Raw genomic sequence first — 22,697 nt, forward strand, 5'->3', positions numbered from 1 at the left:
GTACAAGTCACATTTTGTTCCAGGAGTTAAATCAGCATTAAAGAATCACTAAGACTTTGTTCTCCTTCAGCCTAAGATACATGGAAATATTACTCACCCTCTCGTCATCCTAAAAAAAAGAGAAAATATAAAAGAAATTAATCCCGTGATAAAACATTCCACACATACAATACAACAGTGATTACATTTCAGGACTTCTTTGGCTGTCAAGCACTTTTTGACATCAAGGAGAGGGAAGCCCCTTTTTTTTTCCACCTTAAAATTTTAAACTTCGAGTTACCATCTGAAAAACTTCCCGGAAATCATTTCCTTGTATACAAATGCTATTTTTGTAAAGCCATGAATTTCCCATGGATTTTTTTTTTCTGTTTGATTTTAATAACGCATAAAAATATTAATGCAAATCTACCACATTTTGTGCAGAGTGCAATCCATGGCACATTTTGAGAAAATAAAAATCTCCTCTGGTTCATGAAAAATAATGCAAACTGAACAATGTTTTGCAATTCAGTTTGCAACAAATGCTATCGATCACAGTCTAGCTGCTCTTATGAATGATAACGTGCAGGTTTGACAATAAAACGAAGCACCTGAAGGAACATTAAACCTATTTTCTGAAAAAAAACTGAAGCGATTTTAAAGTTTGCACACTAGACCTTTCTTTCACTAGTAAGTTTGGAGCATTCTGCTTTTAATTCTTAGCGTTTTAGATTGATTTTGTATTGTTGGTGTAGTGCACAAAGGAACACATTTTCAACAAAACATAAAGACGAACAGAAGAATCACAGCAATGGAAGTTCAATTTTGGGTAACCAGAGTTAGTCTTTAATACTGGAGGGGACGTGAATATATTACAAATGAAAGATGAAAACAGGTAGGGCTCAAACACACAGTGCCATAAATGTCACAACGGGGGTTCTGATACCTTCCACAACTGATTTATACCATTTGGGTAAGTGTCTGTTCTTCACCCTCAATCCAATTCCGGTCCAGCAATTATCCATTAAACACCTTGGTCGCAGCTGAGGGTTTTAGTGGGAGCTTTGATACAGTCTTCATGGTTATTCCTCTTTATCCCTGGTCATCTTTTCTGATGCTCAAGCAGTGAACCCTCTGGTAGAATTGTTGGAATTCTCCTCATCACTTCAGAGGGCTTCCAACTGGAGAATTCTGCCATCTACTGTAAAAATCAGGGGCCAGATTTTCCCACAAGAGGCAGGAATTAGGAGGTGGGTTTGATTCAGGGGGCACGAACCCACCCCTGATACCCATGCTGTGAAGCATGATCTTCATGGAGTCGGGGTCTGAATGACCCTAGAGATGAGTCTGCCACCCAAATAGTAGCTGCAGGGTGGGGGAGGGGGTGCAGAAATGAAGGTGGAACATGAGGGAAGTGGGCCACATTCTGGCCTCAATTTCTGTGGCTGCCCTCTATGTTAGAATAAAATGAGAGGATCTTCATCTTCAATGTGGCCAGGGCAAATGGAGAGCTGGGAACCGACATGGGGCAAGGAAAGGTCAGTTACTAAAATTTTATTACTGCCCGGCACTTTTTTGTCCAAACTTTCACTTGTTTGCATTAAATTAAACGGTTTAAATCAGCGCTGTTGTCCCTGTTCCCACCAGGCTGCAGCTGGTCACCTAATGGCCACCCAAGCCTATGAAAATCACTAGAGGTCAGTAGATGAGCTCTTAACCAGTTCCCTAATGGCTTCAATATGCCCAATCAACGACACCACTTTCCTGCTCAGCCAACCCGCTCCCCCCTCATCTTTTGGAAAACATTCAGAGTCGGGAACGGAGGGAGCAGAGAAGCACGCAGTCTCATCGGTGCCATTTTATTTGCCATCCCACCTCTGTTCTGTCCCAATTCAGGACATGAAATTCTGGCCCCAGGTCTTTCACCGCAGGCCTTGTAGAGGCCTCACCTCCCCCATAGTTCAGGAACAACTATAGTGCGAGTGATTCTAGACCATGGTGGCACACGCCTCAATCTATGTGATTATAAGCAACGTTGACAGGGTATGAAAGTAGATCACTTACCTGATGGTGCGGAAGGCGGAGGGTGAATGCGAAAAGAGAAAATATGTGTAACGACATAACTATTCTAAAAATAAATCTGGACAAATCAAATTACCACAAGGACAAACACTGCAACCAAGACATATGGGTGGGGGTTCAAATGTACAAGATATACATTTTGCAGATGATCTATTCGTCCTGTTACCAAACCCATGAGTGTTCCTCCCCCACCTGTGACTTTAGTTTATATCAATGAAAGAGTGAAATGATGATTAAGTGAAAAAATTTTAATTTTACTTTCCAACACTCTGATCTGCTCTAACAATGTAGCATCACAAACTAGTCAACAGTAGGTGCTTACTACAGTAAGCAAAACTTTTACAAATCTAGATTTAAAGTAGTAGAGAGTATAAGGATGGTTTTAAAATATTATTAGTGACAGGGATCATTAGAAAAATGGAGAAAATTATAATGGCAAATAGAAGAATAAATGAATCTTGTTTGGGTATGTTCATAGGGAAGAAAACACTAAAACAGCAGCTCTCTTAAGGATGGGGGGGGCAGAAACATCAGCTGATTGGAAGGGGGTGACATAACTTATAGATAATTTCTCATTTTATGCAAATTATAAATCGTTGGGTTATGAAGAGAATTCTGTGAGATTAGAGTACCGCCTCACTACTATCTGTGATTCCAGTTGTTAAGAATGGAGGTGTACCTGAAAATAACAGGCCAGTTAAAATGGTATTAGCAACAGATGCAAACATAATTTTAAAAAGTGATGAGGAAGCTCTCTGACTTAAGCAAATTGACATCTAGTTGTACTCTGAATAGCCTCAATGTTTTTGCCTTTATTGATTTACTTATTCTGAACATCATTTGTGTAGTAAAGACATTTTCTATGTTTTTGTTCTAAATTTACCTCACTAATTTTAATTTATGTCCTCTAGCCTTTTTGTCTTAGCTTAAATTGAAGTAAATCCCCAGCTTTCAATTTACTATTTTTCAAACGGGTTTCAACAAATTAGCCAGACATTTAAAGTAATATACCTAATATCCAGTCTCCTGTGCTTATGTATAATGCTTCACACCTGTGTTACATTTCATTTAATTTTATCTGCTCATAAACATAACTTATCTAAATTCTCACAAAAATCTTACATTGCTTCCCCCTGTTCCTGCTGCTCTGCCAACTTTTGTGCGAGCCGCAAATTTGGATATCTTCAAGCTGGTTTCACTATCCATGTAATTGATGGAGACTGAAAACATTAGGGAAACATTTAGGATTCAGATCAACATTTCCTCTCTATCAAATGGAATGACTTTTTTTTTTAACCACTTTCTCTAACCAGTCTTGCTTCAGTCGTATTTAGTTTAGTTACAAATGTTTTTGTGGAACTTTCTCAATTGCTTTGGGGAAACCTAAATTAGCTCCATTGTAGCTATGTATAAAAGCATTTGGAATGATAGATATTGATCATATAACTTACTGATTCAGATCAGGTTTATTTAAATTCCATGCAACCCAAACATTTTGCTGGAATTACCTCCATGGTAATTACCTCTGTTTTCATCTGTTTTGCACTTCAGAATACTGCTCAACCATGAGTTGAAGTTGCAGTACCACATCCTCCCCAACATATGGATTATCTAACTTCCAGCTCTGTAATTTCCTTTCCAATTTCAGCCCATATGTCACTGAAACCTTCACAAGCAATTGCCACCTCCAGACGTGAATATTCCAGTCCTCTCCTTATTGGCCTCCCATCTTCTAACTTCTTACTCACACCAAACTATTGTTGATTGGATCCCATTCCGCACCAGAGCACAGGCTTCTCTTGCCCTCACTGATTTACAGTCCTTTAACATCTCAAATTTTAAACTGTTGACCTTGTCTTTATGTCATCTATGGTCTCATCTCTATCCAATTCCAGAACTTCCATCGCAACACAACCTTCTCCCGCTGTACCACTGACGGCCAGTTTTTTTAAAATGTATTTGTTCATTCACGGGATGTGGGCGTCACTGGCAAGGCCAGCATTTAATGTCCACCCTAACTGTATTCGAGAAGGTGGTGGTGAGCTGCCTTCTTTAACTGTTGTTACACCCACAGTGCCATTAGGAAGGGAGTGCCAGGATTTTGACCCAGCAACAATGAAGAAATGCCGATATATTTCCAAGTCAGGATGGTGGTGTGGCTTGAAGGGAAACTTGCAAGTGGTGGTGTTCCCATGCGTCTGCTGCCCTTGTTCTTCCAGGTAATAGAGGTCATGTGTCTAGAAGATGTTGTCGAAGGAGGCTTTGCTAGAAGCTACAGTGCATCTCGTAGATGGTACACACATCTGTCACTGTTCACTGGTGATGGAGGGGGTGAATGTTTAAGTTGGTGGATGGGATGCTGCTAGGGTTGAATGCTCAGGAGTTCTCTCCTTAAACCCCTTTGGCTGTCACCCCTCCCTCTCCTCTTTTAAGATCTTCCTCAAAACTCACTTCTTCAATCAAGCTTTTGGTTACTCCTCATAATCTCTCCTTCAACTTAGTGTCCAGTTCCTTTATGTATCTGTCATACACGTTAGCATCAATTTCCATGTTAAAGGTGCTATCTGAATGCAATCTTTTACTCTTGTTTTAAGTGAGTATAAAGGAAGAAATAATGGGAACTTGTCAGAAAGGTGCGGCGATAATCATGGGGGATTTTAATCTACATATAGACTGCAAAAATCAGATAGGCAAAGGTAGCCTAGATGAGGAGTTCATAGAGATAAAAGCAAAATACTGCAGATGCTGGAAATCCGAAACAAAACCAGAAAATGCTGGGAAAACTCAGCTGGTCTACCAGCATCTGTGGAGAAACAGGGTTAACGTGTCCAGTCCGAATGACCCTTCATCAGAAAATAAGGAAATGGCAGATGAATGGAACAGGTATTTTGGTCATAGAGTCATAGAGTCATACAGCACAGAAACAGGCCCTTCGACCCATCACGTCCGTGCCAGCCACCAAGCACCTATCTATTCTAATCCCACTTTGCACCACTTGGCCCATAGCCCTGTATGCTATGGTGTTTCAAATGCTCATCTAAATACTTCTTAAATGTTGCGAGGGTTCCTGCCTCTACCACCCCTCAGACAGTGTGTTCCAGATTCCAACCGCCCTCTGGGTGAAAATATTTTTCCGCAAATCCCCTCTAAACCTCCTGCCCCTTACCTTAAATCTATGCCCCCTGATTATTGACTGCTCCGCGAAGGGGAAAAGTTTCTTTCTATCTACCCTATCTATACCCCTCATAATTTTGTATACCTCTATCAGGTCCCCCCCTCAGCCTTCTCTGCTGTAAGGAAAACAACCCTAGCCTATCCAGTCTCTCTTCATAGCTGAAACGCTCCAGTCCAGGCAGCATCCTGGTGAATCTCCTCTGCACCCTCTATGGTGCAATCACATCCTTCCTGTAGTGTGGTGACCAGAACTGCACACAGTACTCCAGCTGTGGTCTAACTAGCATTTTATACAGCTCCAACATAACCTCCTTTCAGTCTTCCCTATGGAGGTTGCAAGTAACATCCCAGAAATAGCTGTAAATCAGGAAATAGAAGGGAGAGAGGAACTCAAGAAAATTACAATCACCAGGATTAAAGGTTAAATAGGAACCAGAGGATGGACTGGACGTGGATTTCCAGAAGGCATTTGATAAGGTGCCACACCAAAGTTTATTGCAGAAAATAAAAGCTCATATGTAGGGGGTAAAATATTGGCATGGATGGAAGATTGGCTGGCTAACAGGAAACAGGGAGTAGGCATAATTGGGTCATTTTCTGATTAGCAAGGTGTAAGAAGTGGTGTGCCACAGGGATCAGTGCTGGGGCCTCAACTTATTACAATTTATATAAACGACTTGGATGAAGGGAATGAAGGTAAGGTTGCTAAATTCGTTGATGATACAAAGACAGGTTGGAAAGTAAGTTGCAAAGAGAACATAAGGAGGCTACAAAGGGATATATATATGTTAAGTAAGTAGGGAAAAATCTGGTTAATGGAGTATAATGTGGGAAAATGTGAAATTGTCCATTTTGACAACCAGAATAAAAAAGTAAGCTTATTGGCCCATAACTTCCAGTGGAGTGGCATTGAGTTGGGTGGTGGAAGGTCGGGCTGGGCCTACTGGGGAGGGGGAAAGGTCAGGTCATGTCATGTTGGTTCTGGGGGGTGTTCAGGTCAGACCTTGCGGGGAGGGGGTGTGGTTTGCGGGCCTAGGTGTGGAGGGGGAGGGGTCAGGTTGGGCCTGGGGTGGTGGTGGGGGGATTGGGTTGGGCCTGGGGAGGAGGGTTGGTCAGGTCGGTGGGGGGTGGAGGGTAGTGGGGTGTGGCCAATCCCATGGAGAGGTAGTCAGGGTGTAGTGGGAGTGAGGGGGGAGTTCCATGGGGGAATAGAGGGAGTCCCATGGGGTGTCATGGGGGAGGAATTGGGGGGCTTCAAAGGAAGTCGCATGGCGGGTTGGAGTGGGTCAGTGCTATAGTGACCCACCAGAAGCTAGAAGTAGTTTTAAGTCTTCTAGCTTTTTCTGGGTAACCATTGCTGTATGACAGTCGGAACCATCTGACGTTTGCAATTTAAATTGCATTTTTGGGTGGTTCCCAGCACAGGGCAATTGCCCAAACGAAGTTTGGACCTCCCGGACCATTGCTGTGCAATCCTTACCTGGGAGCTTTGGGAAGGGTTCCACAGAGCATCTTTGGGGTACTCCTCAGATACACTGCCCAGGAGCTCGGAAGTTATAGCCCATTATCTAAATGGTGAGAGACTATAGAGCTCTGAGATGCAGAGGGATCTGGGTGTCCTAATGCATGAATCACAAAGAGTTTGTATGTAAGTACAGCAAGTAATGAGGAAAGCTAATAGAATGCTATTGTTTATTGTGAGGGAAGTAGAATACAAAAGTAGAAGGGTTATGCTTCAGTTATGCAGGGCATTGGTGAAACCACATTTGGAGTGTACAGTACTGGTCTCCTTAAATAAGGAAGGAGGTAAATGCGTTGGAAGCAGTTCAGAGAAGGCTTACTAGACTAATACCTTGAATGGGAGGATTGTCTTATGAGGAAAGGTTGGACAGGCTAGGCTTGTATCCACTGGAGTTTAGAAGAGTAAGAGGTGACTTGGTTGAAACATATAAGATCCTGAGGGGTCTTGACCGGGTGGATTTGGCAAGGACGTTTCCTTTTGTGGGAGAATCTAGAACTAGGGGTCACTGTTTAAAAATAAGGGGTCGCCCATTTAAGACAGAAATGAGGAGAATTTTTTTCTCTCGGGGGTAGTGAGTCTTTAGAACTCTCCTCCTCAAAAGGCGGTGGAAGCTGATCCTTGGAATATTTTTAAGGCTCAGCTAGATAGATTCTTGATAAGCTAGGCGATGAAATGTTATCGGGGGTAGGTGGGAATATGGAGTTGAGGTTACAATCAGATCAGCCATGATCCTATTAAATAGTGGAGCAGGCTCAAGGGGCCTAGTGACCTACTCCTGCTCCTAATTCGTATGTTTGCATGTAACTTACTTTTAGTATTTTTTTCCATTTGATAATGATCTAATGCATGTCCAAAAGGTCAATATCATGTGTCTACTGTGTGGGTGAAAAGAGTTAGTTTCATGAGAAGTTTGACTCTGCTATCAGCAGAATCCCTAAGTCAGAATATTTTTACCTACTGGGGGATTCAAGGGAAGAGTGGGCACAGATCATGAGGCATGGCCTTCCTGCCTCAGACATCATGGCCAGACAGTACTTGAGAAATGAGAATGGAGAGCGACTACTCGAGCTTTGCTGCTACCATGAGCTCTGTGCAACCAACACCTTTTAGAACAAACCATGCCACAAGGTGTCCTGGAAACATCCAACATCAGAGCATTGGCATCAGCTAGATCTGATCGTCACCAAACATGACTCTCTGAACATCTTTCTCAACACACACAACCACCACAGCGCTGAGTATGATACAGATCACTCCCTGATGTACACCAGGGTTAGAATGATGCAACCCTTGAAGTTTTTCATTCAAAGCAGAAACGCCATCCTCATAGCAACGTCAGCCATGCTGCCTACCCAGCTAAAAAACAACAGTTCCGCAATTCAACCGAATAGGCGCTCTCTGGCATTCCTACACAGTGCAGAAGTGAAATAGAAAATACTTTGAGACACCATTTACAATACCACACTATCAACATATGAGAAGCAAGAGTGGAAAAGTGCTGACTGTACCGAGACTAACTCTGTGACGGAACCTGTCATTAAAGCCAACTAATTACAAAACGGACCTGAGCGAGAAAATTCTGAATGCACCAAGAGCCACACGAAGTAAAGTCCAACAGGCCAGTGACTACTGATTACAACTCTGCCTGAATAACCTGATGTACTTCGACACAGGGAATGTCAGGGGCATGTGTGAAGGGATCAGAAAGGAAACAGGCCCATCAGCAAAGAAAACAGCTCCACTGAAAACAAAAGCAGTGGTGGTAATCACCGACTGCAATGAACAGTTGAAGAGATAGTTGGGACCTTGAGTTGTAACCTAGGGAGAACATTGTCACCAAGGAAATTCCAGACACCATGGGCAGAATTTTCTGCCTGTTGGGCGGAAGGGCCCGACCCAATCTCTGGCGGGAGGGGAGCCGATTCCCGCCGGAAAAGCGGGCCCCACCGCCATTTTACGTGGACAAGCCAATTAAGGCCCGCCCAGTGTGACGTCTGGCGGGAAGCGCTATGCGCTCACTGTGTGGGTGGGGGGATTCCCCAAAAGCGAGAGTGCGCTCTTTTGCGCATGCGCACGAAAGACTCATCTCCCTGAGGCTAAGTGCTGCCTCAGGGAGATCGCTGATACTTTGAAAAATATGAAAAATAGAAAAAAAAATTCCCTAACATGTCCCCCTCATGTGACAATGTCAAATGAGATGGGACATGTTCATAATTTACATAATAACTTTATTAAACTTTTTAAAACCCTACATGAAACCTCATCCTGCCGGTGGATGAGGTTTCATGTTTTTTCTATTTGCCACTGGGGCTCCTGGCCTGCCTGCCAACCTTAAGGTTGGACGGGCAGGTCCTTTAATTGTATAATTGATCCTGTCAATGGCCTCAATTGGCCATTGACAGGTCGGCGGGCCCGCAGCTGATTTTGCTGCGCCCCTGCCTACCTGAAAATTTAAATAGGACGGGATGATGTCGGGGGTTCCGCCCAATGTCAAGCGCGTCATTTTACGCGTCGGTGACGGGGTCCCGTCCCCTGCTCGCTGACGGCAAAATTCTGCCTCATAGAAAGCCAGCCTATCGTGGTAGAGCTGGATATCAAACTCGCAGTGGAGGAGCTTAGCATGGACTCGCTTATTGACTCGTTTGCCATGGACAAAGCTCCAGATGCTGATGCTAAACCACCTGAACTCATCAAGCACAGGGAATCTGGCACTCCTGCAACATTGGCACAAACTTCTCTGCCTCTGTTGGAGGGAGGGGGAGGGGGAGGGGGCCGTGCCCCAGGCAGGATATGTACAATGTAAAGATTATGACCTTGTACAAAAACAAGGGCCACCACAGCGATTGCAATAGGGAGGCGATAGCGTAGTGGTATTGTCGCTGGGCTAGCAATCCAGAGACCCAGGGTAATGCTCTGGGGAACCTGGGTTTGAATCCTGCCACAAGAGATGGTGGAATTTGAATTCAATAAAAATGCAAAATTAAAAGTCTAATGACCACGAAACCATTGTCAATTGTGTGTGAAAACCAATGGGAAATAAATTTACTGTCCTTGCCTGGTCTGGCCTGGGCTACATATGACTCCAGACCCACCGCAATGTGGTTGACTCTTAAATGCCCTCTGAACAAGAGCAATTAGGGTTGGGCAATAAATGCTGGCCTAGCCAGTGACGCCCACATCCCATGAATGAATAAAATAAAGAACAACAACTGTTGAGGCATCGACCTGTTGAGCATAGCAGGAAAAGTATTTGCCCGTGTTGCCCTCGTCAAACTGCAGATCTTGTCTGAACACATCTACCCCAAATCCCAGTGCGGTCTCAAAACTGAAAGATCTACATTTGACGTGATCCCCTCAGTCCAGCAGCTGCAAGAGAAATGCTGTGAACAAGGGAGACCAATATATATTGCCTTGGCAGTTAATAGTTCCTTGGTGCAATCTCCATGGAAACACCTCTACCAATCAGAGTCCACTTGCCAACCAATCAGCACTCTCCTCTCATGCAGTATAACTGTTGCTCCCTTTACAGTTGATATTCTTGTGAATTTTGCCTGATGAGTGTAAGACAAAAAGCATGTCTCTTTTTTCAGCAATATGTTGCCTTCATTGATCTCACCAAGGCATTCGGCAATGTGAGTAGGGCGGTCTATTTAAGCTGCTGGAGAAAACTGGCTGCCCACTGAAGCTGCTCAATGTGATCTCCTCTTTCCATAACAAAATGACGGGTAAGGTCAGCTATGACAGGGCAACATCAGAAGCCTTTGAGATTCACAGTGGGGTCTAACAGGGCTGTGTTCTGCACCGACACTCTTTGGCATATTCTTCTCTTTACTGTTGTCATGTGCTTTAAGGTCATCTACAGAGGGTGTCTACTTATATACCAGAACTGACAGAAAACTGTTCCGCCTTGCTCACCTGAGATCCAAGACTAAAGTGAGCCAAGTCCTCATTGGAGAGTTGCACTACGCTGACAATGCCGCACTAACATTTCATATTGAGGAACGCCTGCAATGGCAAATGGACAGACTCCCTTGTGCCCATAAAGAGTTCAATTTGACCATTAACATCAGGAAGTCAAATGTCATGGTCCAGGATGTTGCCATGCTGCCATCTATCAGCACTGATAATGTGAGGTTGCTAATAGCTTCACATATCTAGGCTCCACAATCACCAGCAATCTGTCACTTGATGCTGAAATCAACACCCACATCACAATAGTTGATACGTCCAAGCTAAGTAAGGGAGTGTGGAGCAACAGCAACATGACTGAGAACACCAAACTGTGAGTTTACCAAGCCTGTGTCCTCAGCGCAGTCCTCTGCAATGGTGAGACCTGGACAACATATGGCACACAGGAGAAGAGACTGAACACTTTCCACCTTCGTTGTCTCAGATGTACCTCGGCATCTCTTGACAGGACAAGTTCACCAACTCAGAGGTCCTGGAGTGTGCTCATTCCATCAGCATACACTCATTGCTAAGCCAACAATGCCTGCGCTGGCTCAGGCATGTTTATCGGATGGAGGACGGCCATATACCCAAAGACCTTCTGTACGGTGAACTGGCCACTGGGTCATGACCTCCTCTGCTAGAAGGACATCTGCAAGCGAGATATGAAGATGGTAGATATTGACTCTGAGAACTGGGAGACAGTCGCTGACGGCCTTGACCTCTGGAAGCTGACTGTTTGGAAGGGCATTGGAAGAGGCGAACAGAAGCGCAAAGTTCAGGCTGGCTGAGAAGAAGGCCCAAAGAAAACAGAGGCCAGTGAATCGTGCACCTTCTCAGCCCACTGTCTTCCTCTGCAGCAAATGCAGCAGAGACTGACATGCCAGAGTGGAGCTCCAGAGCCACACCAAGTGATGCGTAATTTGGAGTTCACCACCCTGGCACAAACTATCGACTTACAAAAGGCTGCCATGGAACCAGATAATGGTCTAAAGTGTGATTTCCAATTCACCAGATGGTGCATTCTGAATATTTTTGGTAATGCACAGCATCTAAATACAGTACAAATTAAAAGGGAAGTTGAGAAATGCCAAACATGTTTCAATTCTACAACTAATTATCCAGCTTTATCCAATGTTTGTTTTGAAAGCCTGTGGCAGCTGAAGATTTAATCATTTCTTATTCATTTTCACCTGCACTCTCACAACAGTTGGGAAGCAATGTCATGAAGTAGTTCCGATATTCATGCAGTTCTATTCACACTGTTTTGACTGGCTGTGAAAATTAATTATTTGAAATTTGAGGTCTCTCTGATCAGCAATCTGCAGCAATCTATAGCCGAATGTGATAATCATGTGATAAAAGTGAAGTCTGATTACTGTTTTGAAATGTCATTCAGCCTTATACAGCCTTTGATCTTCCTTCTGAATTTCACTGTGCTAAAAGCAATTAGCCCATGTTCCTCTGGTTAAAACTGGAGAATTACTGAAAAGGTATTGGAAACAGATTTTTTCCCCAAATCGTAAAAAAAAAAATTTTTATTTGTTCATGGGATGTGGCCATCACTGAAAAGGCCAGCATTAATTATCTATTGCTAATTACCCTTGAGAACCGCTGCAGTCCACTTGGTGTAGATACATGCGCTGTGCTGCTAAATAAGGAGTCCCAGGATTTTGACCCAGAGGTGATGAAGGAACAGCGAAATAATTCCAATGTGCACACACCATCATTAAAATACCAAGACCGTAATGTTAAATTCCATTTCTTTTTCTTAGACACCTCAGGATCAAGGATGACTGGCTCCAACTCCTGTTCCATGGGTTCTAAGAAAGTTGATAAGTCCAATGCATGACCTACCACATGCGGGGCAGGAGGTACTTGAAGGGTTGTGGAGATGGGCTGTTTAGAGGTTTGTGTACTCCCTCCAACATCTCGACTTCGCCTCTGCACAATCCCAGCAAAGTCTCTCCATGTGTTCAGTACGTTCCTGAATAAACCTTTTCCATTTTGGTCGGTCACAAGCCAGGGTCTCCAATGAGTCGATGAGGATGTTTGACCTCTTCAGGAATGCTTTGAGGGCATCCTAAAAGTGTTTCCGGTGTCCACCTGGGAGTCTCCTTCCTCGACTGAGTTCTGAGTGGAGTAGTTGCTTTGAGAATCTAGCGTCAGGCATGTCCCGCCCAACCAAGCTGGTTTTAAGTGATTAGTGCCTCAAAGCTGGGCAAGTTGGCTTGGGAGAGGACACTGCTATTGGACCATCTTTCAGAATTGGATGACCTTGTGAAGGCACTGCTGGTGATACTTCTCCAGTGCTTCATTTCAGTAATCCATTCATTATGGCTTCAGCATTGTCAGAGAGACTTATCAATGAAGGTGTGAATATATTTCAGTTAAATTGCAATGAAATTATTTCTTCAAATACTTCGTCATGGCAGAACAGAGCAATTTCTCCACTGCTGGCTACAAAATATTAATGGAACAAAATGAGATTATGCAGGGAAATACTGCTGGGGTACATGCAAGAAAACAAGTCAAAAGTGTAGTCAGGGCTGTGTGGAGGGAGGTGGCAGTGGGGTTCACTCTCACACTTAGGACTAAAGGCCAGAACTGGCAAAAAGTTCAATGACCTGACAAGGGCAAGGAAGATAATAATGTTGTTACTGTTGTTTCTAGGCCAATGGAGAACATAATGTCCAGAACAGGGAGGCCATGAGGATAATCCTTGATGTCAGGCAATTCATGGCTCATGAGAAGCAGTAAATGGAGCTACTAGGAAGACGCTCTTCTTTAGATGTCAGTAAGAGAGAGGCTTGTGGGACTGCGTAAATTGCAGCTCAGTGTGTGTAACGCATTGATGGTGCCTGTTGCAGTAGTAACCTGATTCGTCAGCCAAAAAAGTCCAAAGTGTTACTATCTCTATCCTACTCTCCTCTCTGGGCAGTGTACACCCACTCTTCACTCCTTTTCTCCTCTTCTGCAGTTCATTCACAGCCAACAAGGTAGATAAGGAAGAGGAGGATGATGATGATGATATCACTGCTCCCTCTGCTTCTGACCACATATCCTTTCTTTCACTTTGGCAACACTTTCCTTTTCTTTCTCACTCACCAGCTCAGAGACTTTCAGCCAGGGGGTGAAATACAATAGGAATGAAAGGAAAAGGAAATTCACGGAGCATGAGAGAGTGACAGGAGTGTACAGTGAAAGAGGACTCAGCCACTCTGTAATACAGGCTACAAAGACAGATACCCTTGGCTGACACAGCTGAGGGACATCTACATTGCTACTGCTAATAAGGGAGTTACTGCATGCAATTAAGTTGATAAGTCATTCATTTCATCGGATTATTCATTTCTTCCCTTTTAAAGTGACCTTTACTTGTTAATCCAAAGCAGCATCTGCTTGTGTTGCATATCTGTCTCTTGGCAATGCTTGGGGATAAAGACTGACAAAATGATTAAGTTTGCAAAGATGACTCACCCATATGACACACAGAATAAGTAAAACAAATATCACAAAGAGTGGAAAAGGTTTTAAAATAGTGAGTAAAGTCAGTGCTATTCCAGGAGCAAAGTTTAGACGTGGCAATGAGGTTAGAGAACAAGGAATAGAGCAAGCAATTTTTCTTCTCTTTCATGGGATGTGGGCACCACTGGCAAGGCCAGCATTTGTTGCCCACCTCTAATTGCCTCTTTCAACCGAGTGGTTTGCTGGGGCATTTGGGAGGGCAGATAAGAGTCAACCCCACATTGCTGTGGGTCTGAAGTCACATGTAAGCCAAACTGGGTAAGGATGTCAGATTTCTTTCCCTAAAGGGCATTAGCCAACCAGATGGGTTTTTATGGACAAATTCAAAGGAGATTGATCCCAAAAATGTAAATCGCTTAACATTAGTCATTCGTACTGCCATGGCTCAACAAATTGTCTTCCAATTTTCTTCCCAAAGTCATGGTTATTTAATTACATTGTTCTGTTATTTTAACCGATGAGTTCAATAGGTTAAAGACTATGAAAAAAAGAAGAATGCTAAACAAACAGGTTGAATGCTCATCTGCTATTATAAGAAATAGGCTTTAGTCTAGTACCTTAACAATATGTGCCTAGGATTTTCTAAGATGGAATTAAACAGCCGAATTGCTCCATCGCGCACTTAGTGAAACTATTTCAATTTGTTGAAAAATTATTTGTAAAGCTTACAGTTGCATATTCCAACAATACTGTCAGTATGAAAACATTAAGTGTAAATTAAGACAGTTTGCCAGGCTTAGAACTTAAAAGGTCGACTCACCACAGTTGAGTGGGGGAGGAGGAGGTGGTTGTTCGGGGCAGGGGGTGCTATAGGTGGCCACAGTGTGATGCAGAATGACACCAACAGTGTGGGTTCAATCCCCATACCAGCTGTGATAGTTCATGGAGGCTCGCTTCCTTGCCTTGCCCCACGCCTACAGAGTTGTCTATAGCCCTTTGTGAACTATGGATGCTTGCCTAAGTTACTCACCACGGAAGGAATTTCACAGGCAGTCTCGCGATCACTTTGCTGTGGATCACAGTAGAGTCTAAGCTTCTGTATTTCTATCTATTTAATAAAAATTAAAACATTAGTTAAGAAGAAAACAAGTAAACAGATTCAGTGTTGAAAATGATTTCTGTGGGCAAACTTAATGCAACACGAACATTTAAATGACTTGTATAATGTCAACTAATGTCTAGATTTTTTTCATTCATTCACAGGTTGGGGGGTATCACTGGCAAGGCCAGCAATTATTGCCCATCCCAAATTGCTCTTGAGAAGGTGGTGATGAGCTGCCTCTTGAACCACTGCAAGAAATGAGTAAGAAATCCTCGGACTCCCTCACTCACAGCTCTGTGGGTGTACCTACACCACATGGACTTCGCCTTCTCAAGGGCAATTAGGGCTGGACAATAAGTGCTGGTCTTGCCAGCAATGCCCACATGCTGTGAATAAACAAAGAAAAATTCTAAAGCTTTGCTGAGTTGTCAAACACTATAAATGTTAAATATGTTATGATTGCATTTATATGATTAGCTTATGCTAATTACTTGCTGAAGGAGAAATTACGTAGTTACCTGGGTATATTTTGGTTTTGGAAAATGGAACTTTTTTCCAGTTTTCACACCCTGATCCACTCATAAATCAAAATGAATTTATATTGTCACGTAGGGGATATCTCCTTTCAACAACATTATTGAACATCAACTTCATAATGAAATTCCCTGCCACACAAAATTGTTACTCACAATCCCCAATCAAGGCATTTGTACAACCCAACCAGCAAGGGCTGAATCCGGAGCAGTTTGTGTTGTGGACTCACACTCAACAAAAACCACAGTTAGTCTGTCCAAGCTCACTTAGCCGCATTACAGCCAGGCCAGAAGGGAGAATTATTGCCTTGTTACCCTCGCCTGCATTGAGCCTCTGATCCAGCGATAACAGGACTATATTCTAATTCACTCCACCATATGGTCTCTGTGTAATTAATTTCTAACAGTTGTTGTGTGGGTCACAACTGTGTTTTGAATCACGCTTTTCAATGAACAGAGCCTTGCATCATTATCTTGGTCTGGTCTGTTCTGTTGGAAAGCCAATGCAAAATCCACACAGACTGGGTGACCGCTTTGCAGAACACCTTCGGTCTGTCCACAAGCAAGACCCAGACCTCCCTGTCTCTTGCCATTTCAACACACCACCCTGCTCTCATGCCCACATGTCCGTCCTTGACCTGCTGCAATGTTCCAGTGAAGCTCAATGCAAACTGGAGGAACAGCACCTCATCTTCCGACTAGGCACTTTACAGCCTTCCGGACTGAATATTGAGTTCAACAATTTTAGATCATGAACTCTCCTCCATTCTCACCCCTTTTTGATCCCCTTTTTTCAAATGTTTATTCTTAAATTTTTATTTATACATTTTTTTCCCACCTATTTCTATTATTATTTTTAAAATTTATTTTCATTCATTGTTTTATCCCCACCTTTTAGCCTATTTTGATCCTTGCTCCTACACCATTCCCTCCCCCCCACCCCACCCCCACTAGGGCCATCTGTCACTTGCTCATCCTGCTTTCTACTCTTAATGTCACTATTAGCACCTCCTTTAACCAGTATCACCGCCATCAACACACCTTAAACCTTTTGTTTATGACATCTTTTGCACTCTCTCCTTTGCCTCCACCTATCACTGGCCTTCTATCCAGCTTCATCTGTCCCACCTCCCCCCCTTACACAGGATATATTTCACCACATTTCTACTTCTCTTTAGTTCTGAAGAAGAGTCATCTGGACTCGAAACGTTAATTCTGTCCTTCTCTCCACAGATGCTGTCAGACCTGCTGAGTTTTTCCAGCAATTTTTGTTTCTGATCCACTAGACATCACTTGCTTATGGGACTTTATTTATAAAGATGATGCAATTGTGAACTCTGTTTGTTTTTTTAAGATTTTGACAACTTCAAACACATCCTGAGCCATATTGGGAGCCACATCCTGAGCGTGGAAATAACTGTTGATCAACTTCATAATGAAATTCCCTGCACAATTCATAACTTATAGGAGCTAACGATTTAGCTACTAAGAGAATGTACTCCCACAGGTTTAGCCATGATTGTTGCTGCTTCGTGAAGGGTGAACAGGAAATTCTGACGCTAAGATTGGGCCAACCAATGTGTGAAGGGGGAAGCATTAAATCTTCTAAATCAGTTCCAATTAGAAAACAGTTAAGCATCTGTCATAGCAAAAGGAAGAAAAATCTTGCTGAATGCTCATCAGATTGCTGTAGATTTGGGCAATAATGGGTGATAAAAGCCAATTTAACTGCGGCAACTGCAAGCTGGTGTGAAAGAACTTGGGTTGAGAAAGCCTTGTTGTTGGCCATCCCTGAAGTGCCAGGAATTGGGGCAGGTGTCTTAAAGCTGGCAGTACAATGCCAGTCAGGATCTGGTTGGCTCATACGCAAGGTCCTGCCCGGGGAGTCCAGGGCCAGCAAAATCGCAACAGGTAAATCAAAACTTGCAGCCTGCGGACATCCTTGTCTATAACACTCGTGAATCATAGAGAAGCAATGGTATGTTCAATGCCATGTGTCTGAAACAGAACAGAAGCACCAAGGGACAGCACCATAGCAAAAGACTCTAACATTGATATGTCAGTCAGTTTCTTCCTTACATTTTGTAGACTCGTTGGGGGTGAATTTCTGCAGGCTCCCCCCACTTATCCACCAGATCCGTGCATTCTGCAGTCTTTGTGATTGTTCAGAGTAATTAACATCAAAATTATGGACAATGATGATGGTGAAGGAATTGCTGAGGATGCAGTGTGGCTCACGATGTTCTGGTCAGCTTCTTTAGCATGAGTAAATAGCAAGGTTCTGTACAGCAATTATGCACTAGCGCTTCTGCAGCTACTTCCTCACTGGAGGTGTCCATATCCTGGTCTAGCCTTGATTGCAGAAGACCATCGTCGTCCTCCAATGGTTTGGCATCTTTGAATAGCAAAGTAATGGAAGCATACAGCCCACAGCAATGATCTTTGGTGGGTGAGTGCACGGGGTTGTATTGTAAGGCACCCTTGATCTTCCTACTTCCAAATCAGTAATAACTTAGCTATTTTCAACACCTGATTGCGTAGGTGCTCTATTTACGTCTATAGGTTGTTCAAAAACAGCACTAAAAGAGGCAGCTTTAGTTTCTCAGGAACATTCCTTATACCAAACCTTCCCCAATAAATAATGGGCACGCCAATAACTGTTTCCAAATAAATGTTAGATGGAGTTCAAGGAAAACAGGCATAAATCCACATAATTGAGAAGAGGTGTCAGCTGTGGCTCAGTTCATAGCACCCTCGCCTTTGAATCAGAGGGTTGTGGGTTCATGTCCCACTCCCGGAAAAACCAAGAACTGTGATTGTACTCGAAAGAGTTGCAATCTGTGACTGTTGATAACTTGAAAGAGTTTCAAAGAGTGAGAACTCCATTTCCGTTCATGCAACCCAAACCAGTTATTGGCTGCATAATGCAATGAATTTCGCTTTAGTTTAGCAGAAAGCAAACAGTATGGTTAGAGTGTTTCAGTCTCCCATTCACAGCAGTGTTAAGCATAGTAGGCAAGGATTGGTAATAGTGTGCTAAGGCACATTTCCGGTTATACTGCCTCTTCTCCCCAGCTTCCCATTGGCATAACCAGGTACGTTGACATGAATTTCCAGGCTTATAAACAAATTCTGGGCAAATATACAATACTTTGATCACAGGATATGTGCAATGTAGCCAAATCAAGTGACTTCCATTTTGAAGTAGTCTTTTGTATTACGTTATTAGGAACAGAACTGGTTAGGGTAACTGTGAATGTGAAGGGTCATGAGGACTCGAAACGGCAACTCTTTTCTTCTCCGCTGATGCTGCCAGACCTGCTGAGTTTTTCCAGGTAATTCTGTTTTTGTTTTGGTTAGGGTAACTGCCTAGAATAAGAAAGGAAACTGCTCCAATTGTACCATGTTCATAAAAAAACAATGAATAAATGTTAAGATGCCAGTTTCAATCCATCAGAGCAGCTGGCAAGTGTTTGCAAGGCTGCACAAGGGATGGAAAAATTGAAAGAGGCAAGTTAAAATTTGACTGTTAATCTTTCTATTAGTACTGAATCTAAAACTGGCAAGATATTCCCTTACACTTCTCTTTTTTTTATTTTGTATTGGCAACCTGCAAGTTGCGTACCACCTGCATAACCATTCCCGTCTTCGATGAACGTATAGAACAAGCTTCTATGTGCTACATATGGAGCTGGCAAATCACCAAAAACAAAACACTTCAGCTGGGGCTCAGTGAATTGGCTCCATTTACGATTCTTAAGTTGGTTTGGCCAGGGGAGACATGAAGCTATTAATCCAAATCTGGACTGAAATCACTTAATTTGAGAAATTATGTTCTTATATTATAGCACATAGGAAAGCTTGGCAGAGTTCATAAGAAACAAAGGAAATCTCAAGAATAGGGGAAAAAACACATTTGGTCCAGCAAGCCCTCCACTGCTTTTGTCCGATATCGAGCTCATGGAACCAAAGACTTCATGGTGAAGAGAGGAAAAACTGAGGAGAAATAAAAAAGGCTTAAAAAGTGAATGTTACGAAAGTGCTTTCCTGCGCTGAAAATCATTTCCGATTTTAGCAGCCGTTTAACCCTGCTTTCAGTTTACTGTGTTTGCCACTCACAACATGGTCTCCTCCACAGTGGGGAAGGCCAAAGGCGGGCTGGGCGATCGCTTTGCGGAGCATCTCCGTTCAGTCCGTCAGTGTGATCATGAGCTTCCAGTCGCCTGTCATCTTAATTCTCCACTTTGCTCCCACTGTGAACTTTCTCTCCTTGGCCTGCTGCAGTGTTCCAATGAAGCTCACCGCAAGCTCTATGAACAGCACCCCATTTTTCGACTGGGCACTTTACAGCCTTCTAGATTCAGTATTCAGTTCAATAATTTTAGATCATAACCGTTTTGTTTCATGTTTTTTGATGGATTGGTCTTTTGTCTTGCTTCTTTCTTATTTCCTCTACTATGCAACCGGACGGCAGCTATCCTGCCATTCACGCCTCCTCTAGACACATCTTTTGTTTCTTTACTTGGCCCATTACCACTTTCTTTGGCCTTGCACCATGAAATCTTTTGTCATTTAATATCTCCTGCCTTCCACCCTCTACAGACCTTCCCTTTTGTTCTTCTTTCCACAATCCCTCTTTCCTCTTGCTCAAAGCCTATTACATTTCTAACTCTTCCCAATTCTGATGCAAGGTCAGAAACCTGAAACATTAACTCTGTTTCTCATTCCACAAATGCTGCCTAACCTCCTGAATATTTCAAGCATTTTCTGGTTTTACTCTAGGGGAAGAATTATCTGGGACCCTGCTGGCAGATTTGCTGGTGGGGTGCCCGGTAAAATTCCCTGGGTGGCCTTCCCTCCTCCTACCTGCCCGTCCCCAACCTGTCCGCAATTTTATGGGGTCAGGCGGGGCTTAGGGCAGCCGCCCACCCTTGCCCCAGTTGAGGCCCTTAAATGGCTAATTATTGACACTTAAGAACTGCAATTTTGAGGCTGGCAGGAGGAGTTCAGGGTAAGGAAGAGCCTGGCAGGTAAGCATGCTTGGGCATCGGGTGGGAGAGGTGGGCAGGGGTGCCTCCATCATGCCTCCCCCTCCAGATCCTTCAAGGCCTGTCTCCCCCACCCCGCCCCAGGTGCTCTCTCCCACCTGGCATTGCCATCACAACTCCCATCCCCTTCCCCGGCCTCCCCTCCCAACCCCACCACGAGACCCCGGACTTAAATGGTACTGTGGGCTCCGGCACTTAGACTGCTGGCAATACCGAGCTGCCAGCCAATCAGGCTAGCCAGCAGCTCTCTGAGGTGGGACTTCCCCCAGAGCGAGGAACGGAAGACCCACCTCCAGCCAATTAACATTCTATGGAGCGTTAATTGACTATGGGCCACTTCCCGGCGATCTATTCAGTGGCAGGGCGGGAAACCCATCCAAAAAAATCTTGCCCTAGATTTCCAGCATCCGCAGTATTTTGCTTTTGTATTAGTGTTAACTTCTCTTCCGATCTTAGTTTCAATTCTAAAACAATAACAGAAACAGAAATACCTGGAAAAACTCAGCAGGTCTGGCAGCATCGGCAGAGAAGAGCACAGTTGACGTTTCGAGTCCTCATGACCCTTCAACAGAACTAAGTAGAAATCAATTCTACTTGAAGGAATTGATTCAAAACAAAAACTGGATCAGAGCTCTATATATAACACAAGCATTTACCCGGACAACCCAAGAAATCCAAATAAGAAATCAAAGTATCCATATCCTCCTTGATTTTTAGCAGAGCAAGTAACATATACTGAGCATTTGTGATTATAATCATCTTAAATAATGAAAAGAATTACTTCCATAACAAATGTATCTGAAAGTTATTCATTTGCACTGAATTCATATAGTGACATAAGGAGTACTTAGATCTTTCACTTACAGGTACAGATGTCTCTCTTTTCACATGTTTGGCCACCTGGGTTTTCCCATTTATGAATATAGGAATGACTTGCTCAAGGCTGTTGCTCTGAATTTTCATGTCATCTAAAAAGCAAGTGACTTCCATTTCAAGTATCAGCAACTTTAACTGATGCCAATCTTCATCAAACAACTCCTATTGGATAAAAAAAAAGAGATCTTTTTGAAAATGGTGATACTCAGAAATCTTACCTCTCCTTCATATATGTATCGTCAGGTATGCATTGAGGTTCAGGACTCTGTATTTATTTCCTACACTCTGCGATGCTGGCTGTCCTTCAACAAGCCCTTGACAAGAATCTTTCCCCTATAATTTCCTTTCTTCCATTTTACGATGGGAATAAAGACTTGAAAGAAAATATTCCTGGCATTCATATTTTTCAGAATCTCACAAAAGATTAGATTTATTTCCAATGCACCAGTGAATTATCTTTCCAATATCTGGAAAACACTTGATTAGTTTTATTCGTTGAATTTATAACTGGACTATAGTTTTCCTTCACATATGAACATGGCATTTGTTATTTTATTAAGTCTCTCCTGCATCAATGGCAGAATTTAACAACATGGTGGTGGGCAGATGGCCCTCCTGACATGCTGTAAATTAGATCGTGATGGGACCGGAAGAGGTCCCCAATGTCATCACCCTTGCTTTCAATACTGCGAGAAGTGGGCAGGTGAGCTCAAAAGTCGGAAGCCTGCCCACACTTAATTAAAGGCCAATTTATATGCTAATTAGCATAAACTTTACGTGGACTGTGCATTTTTATGGCCAGCGCATGGGCTGAATGGGTGGGTGTGAATCACAACAAGCACCTCTTGGCTGATCAGGTGTTGGAGAAGCGGGGAAGGAAGTACACAAGCAAGAGGAGATGGTGGCATAGTGATAATATCACTGGACTAGTAATCCAGAGGCCCAGGCTAATTCTCTGGGGACAT

At 43.3% G+C, this 22,697-nt stretch overlaps 1 protein-coding gene across 1 annotated transcript in view; it reads right to left on the bottom strand.

Moving 5' to 3' along the window:
- Positions 1-37: 37 nt before the first annotated feature.
- Positions 38-22,697, bottom strand: part of LOC144679391 (collagen alpha-1(XXI) chain-like) — a 57,578-nt gene continuing 34,918 nt past the window's right edge. The window contains exons 6-8 of the mRNA XM_078539752.1: positions 21,721-21,894; positions 15,204-15,281; positions 38-109 (exon numbers count right to left, since the gene is read on the bottom strand). Of these exons, the coding sequence (XP_078395878.1) occupies positions 38-109; positions 15,204-15,281; positions 21,721-21,894 (324 nt within the window). The remainder of the gene's footprint in view (positions 110-15,203; positions 15,282-21,720; positions 21,895-22,697) is intronic.

The sequence above is a fragment of the Cetorhinus maximus genome, chromosome 4 (genome assembly GCF_964194155.1).
Source record: "Cetorhinus maximus chromosome 4, sCetMax3.hap1.1, whole genome shotgun sequence".
Lineage (NCBI taxonomy): Eukaryota > Metazoa > Chordata > Chondrichthyes > Lamniformes > Cetorhinidae > Cetorhinus > Cetorhinus maximus.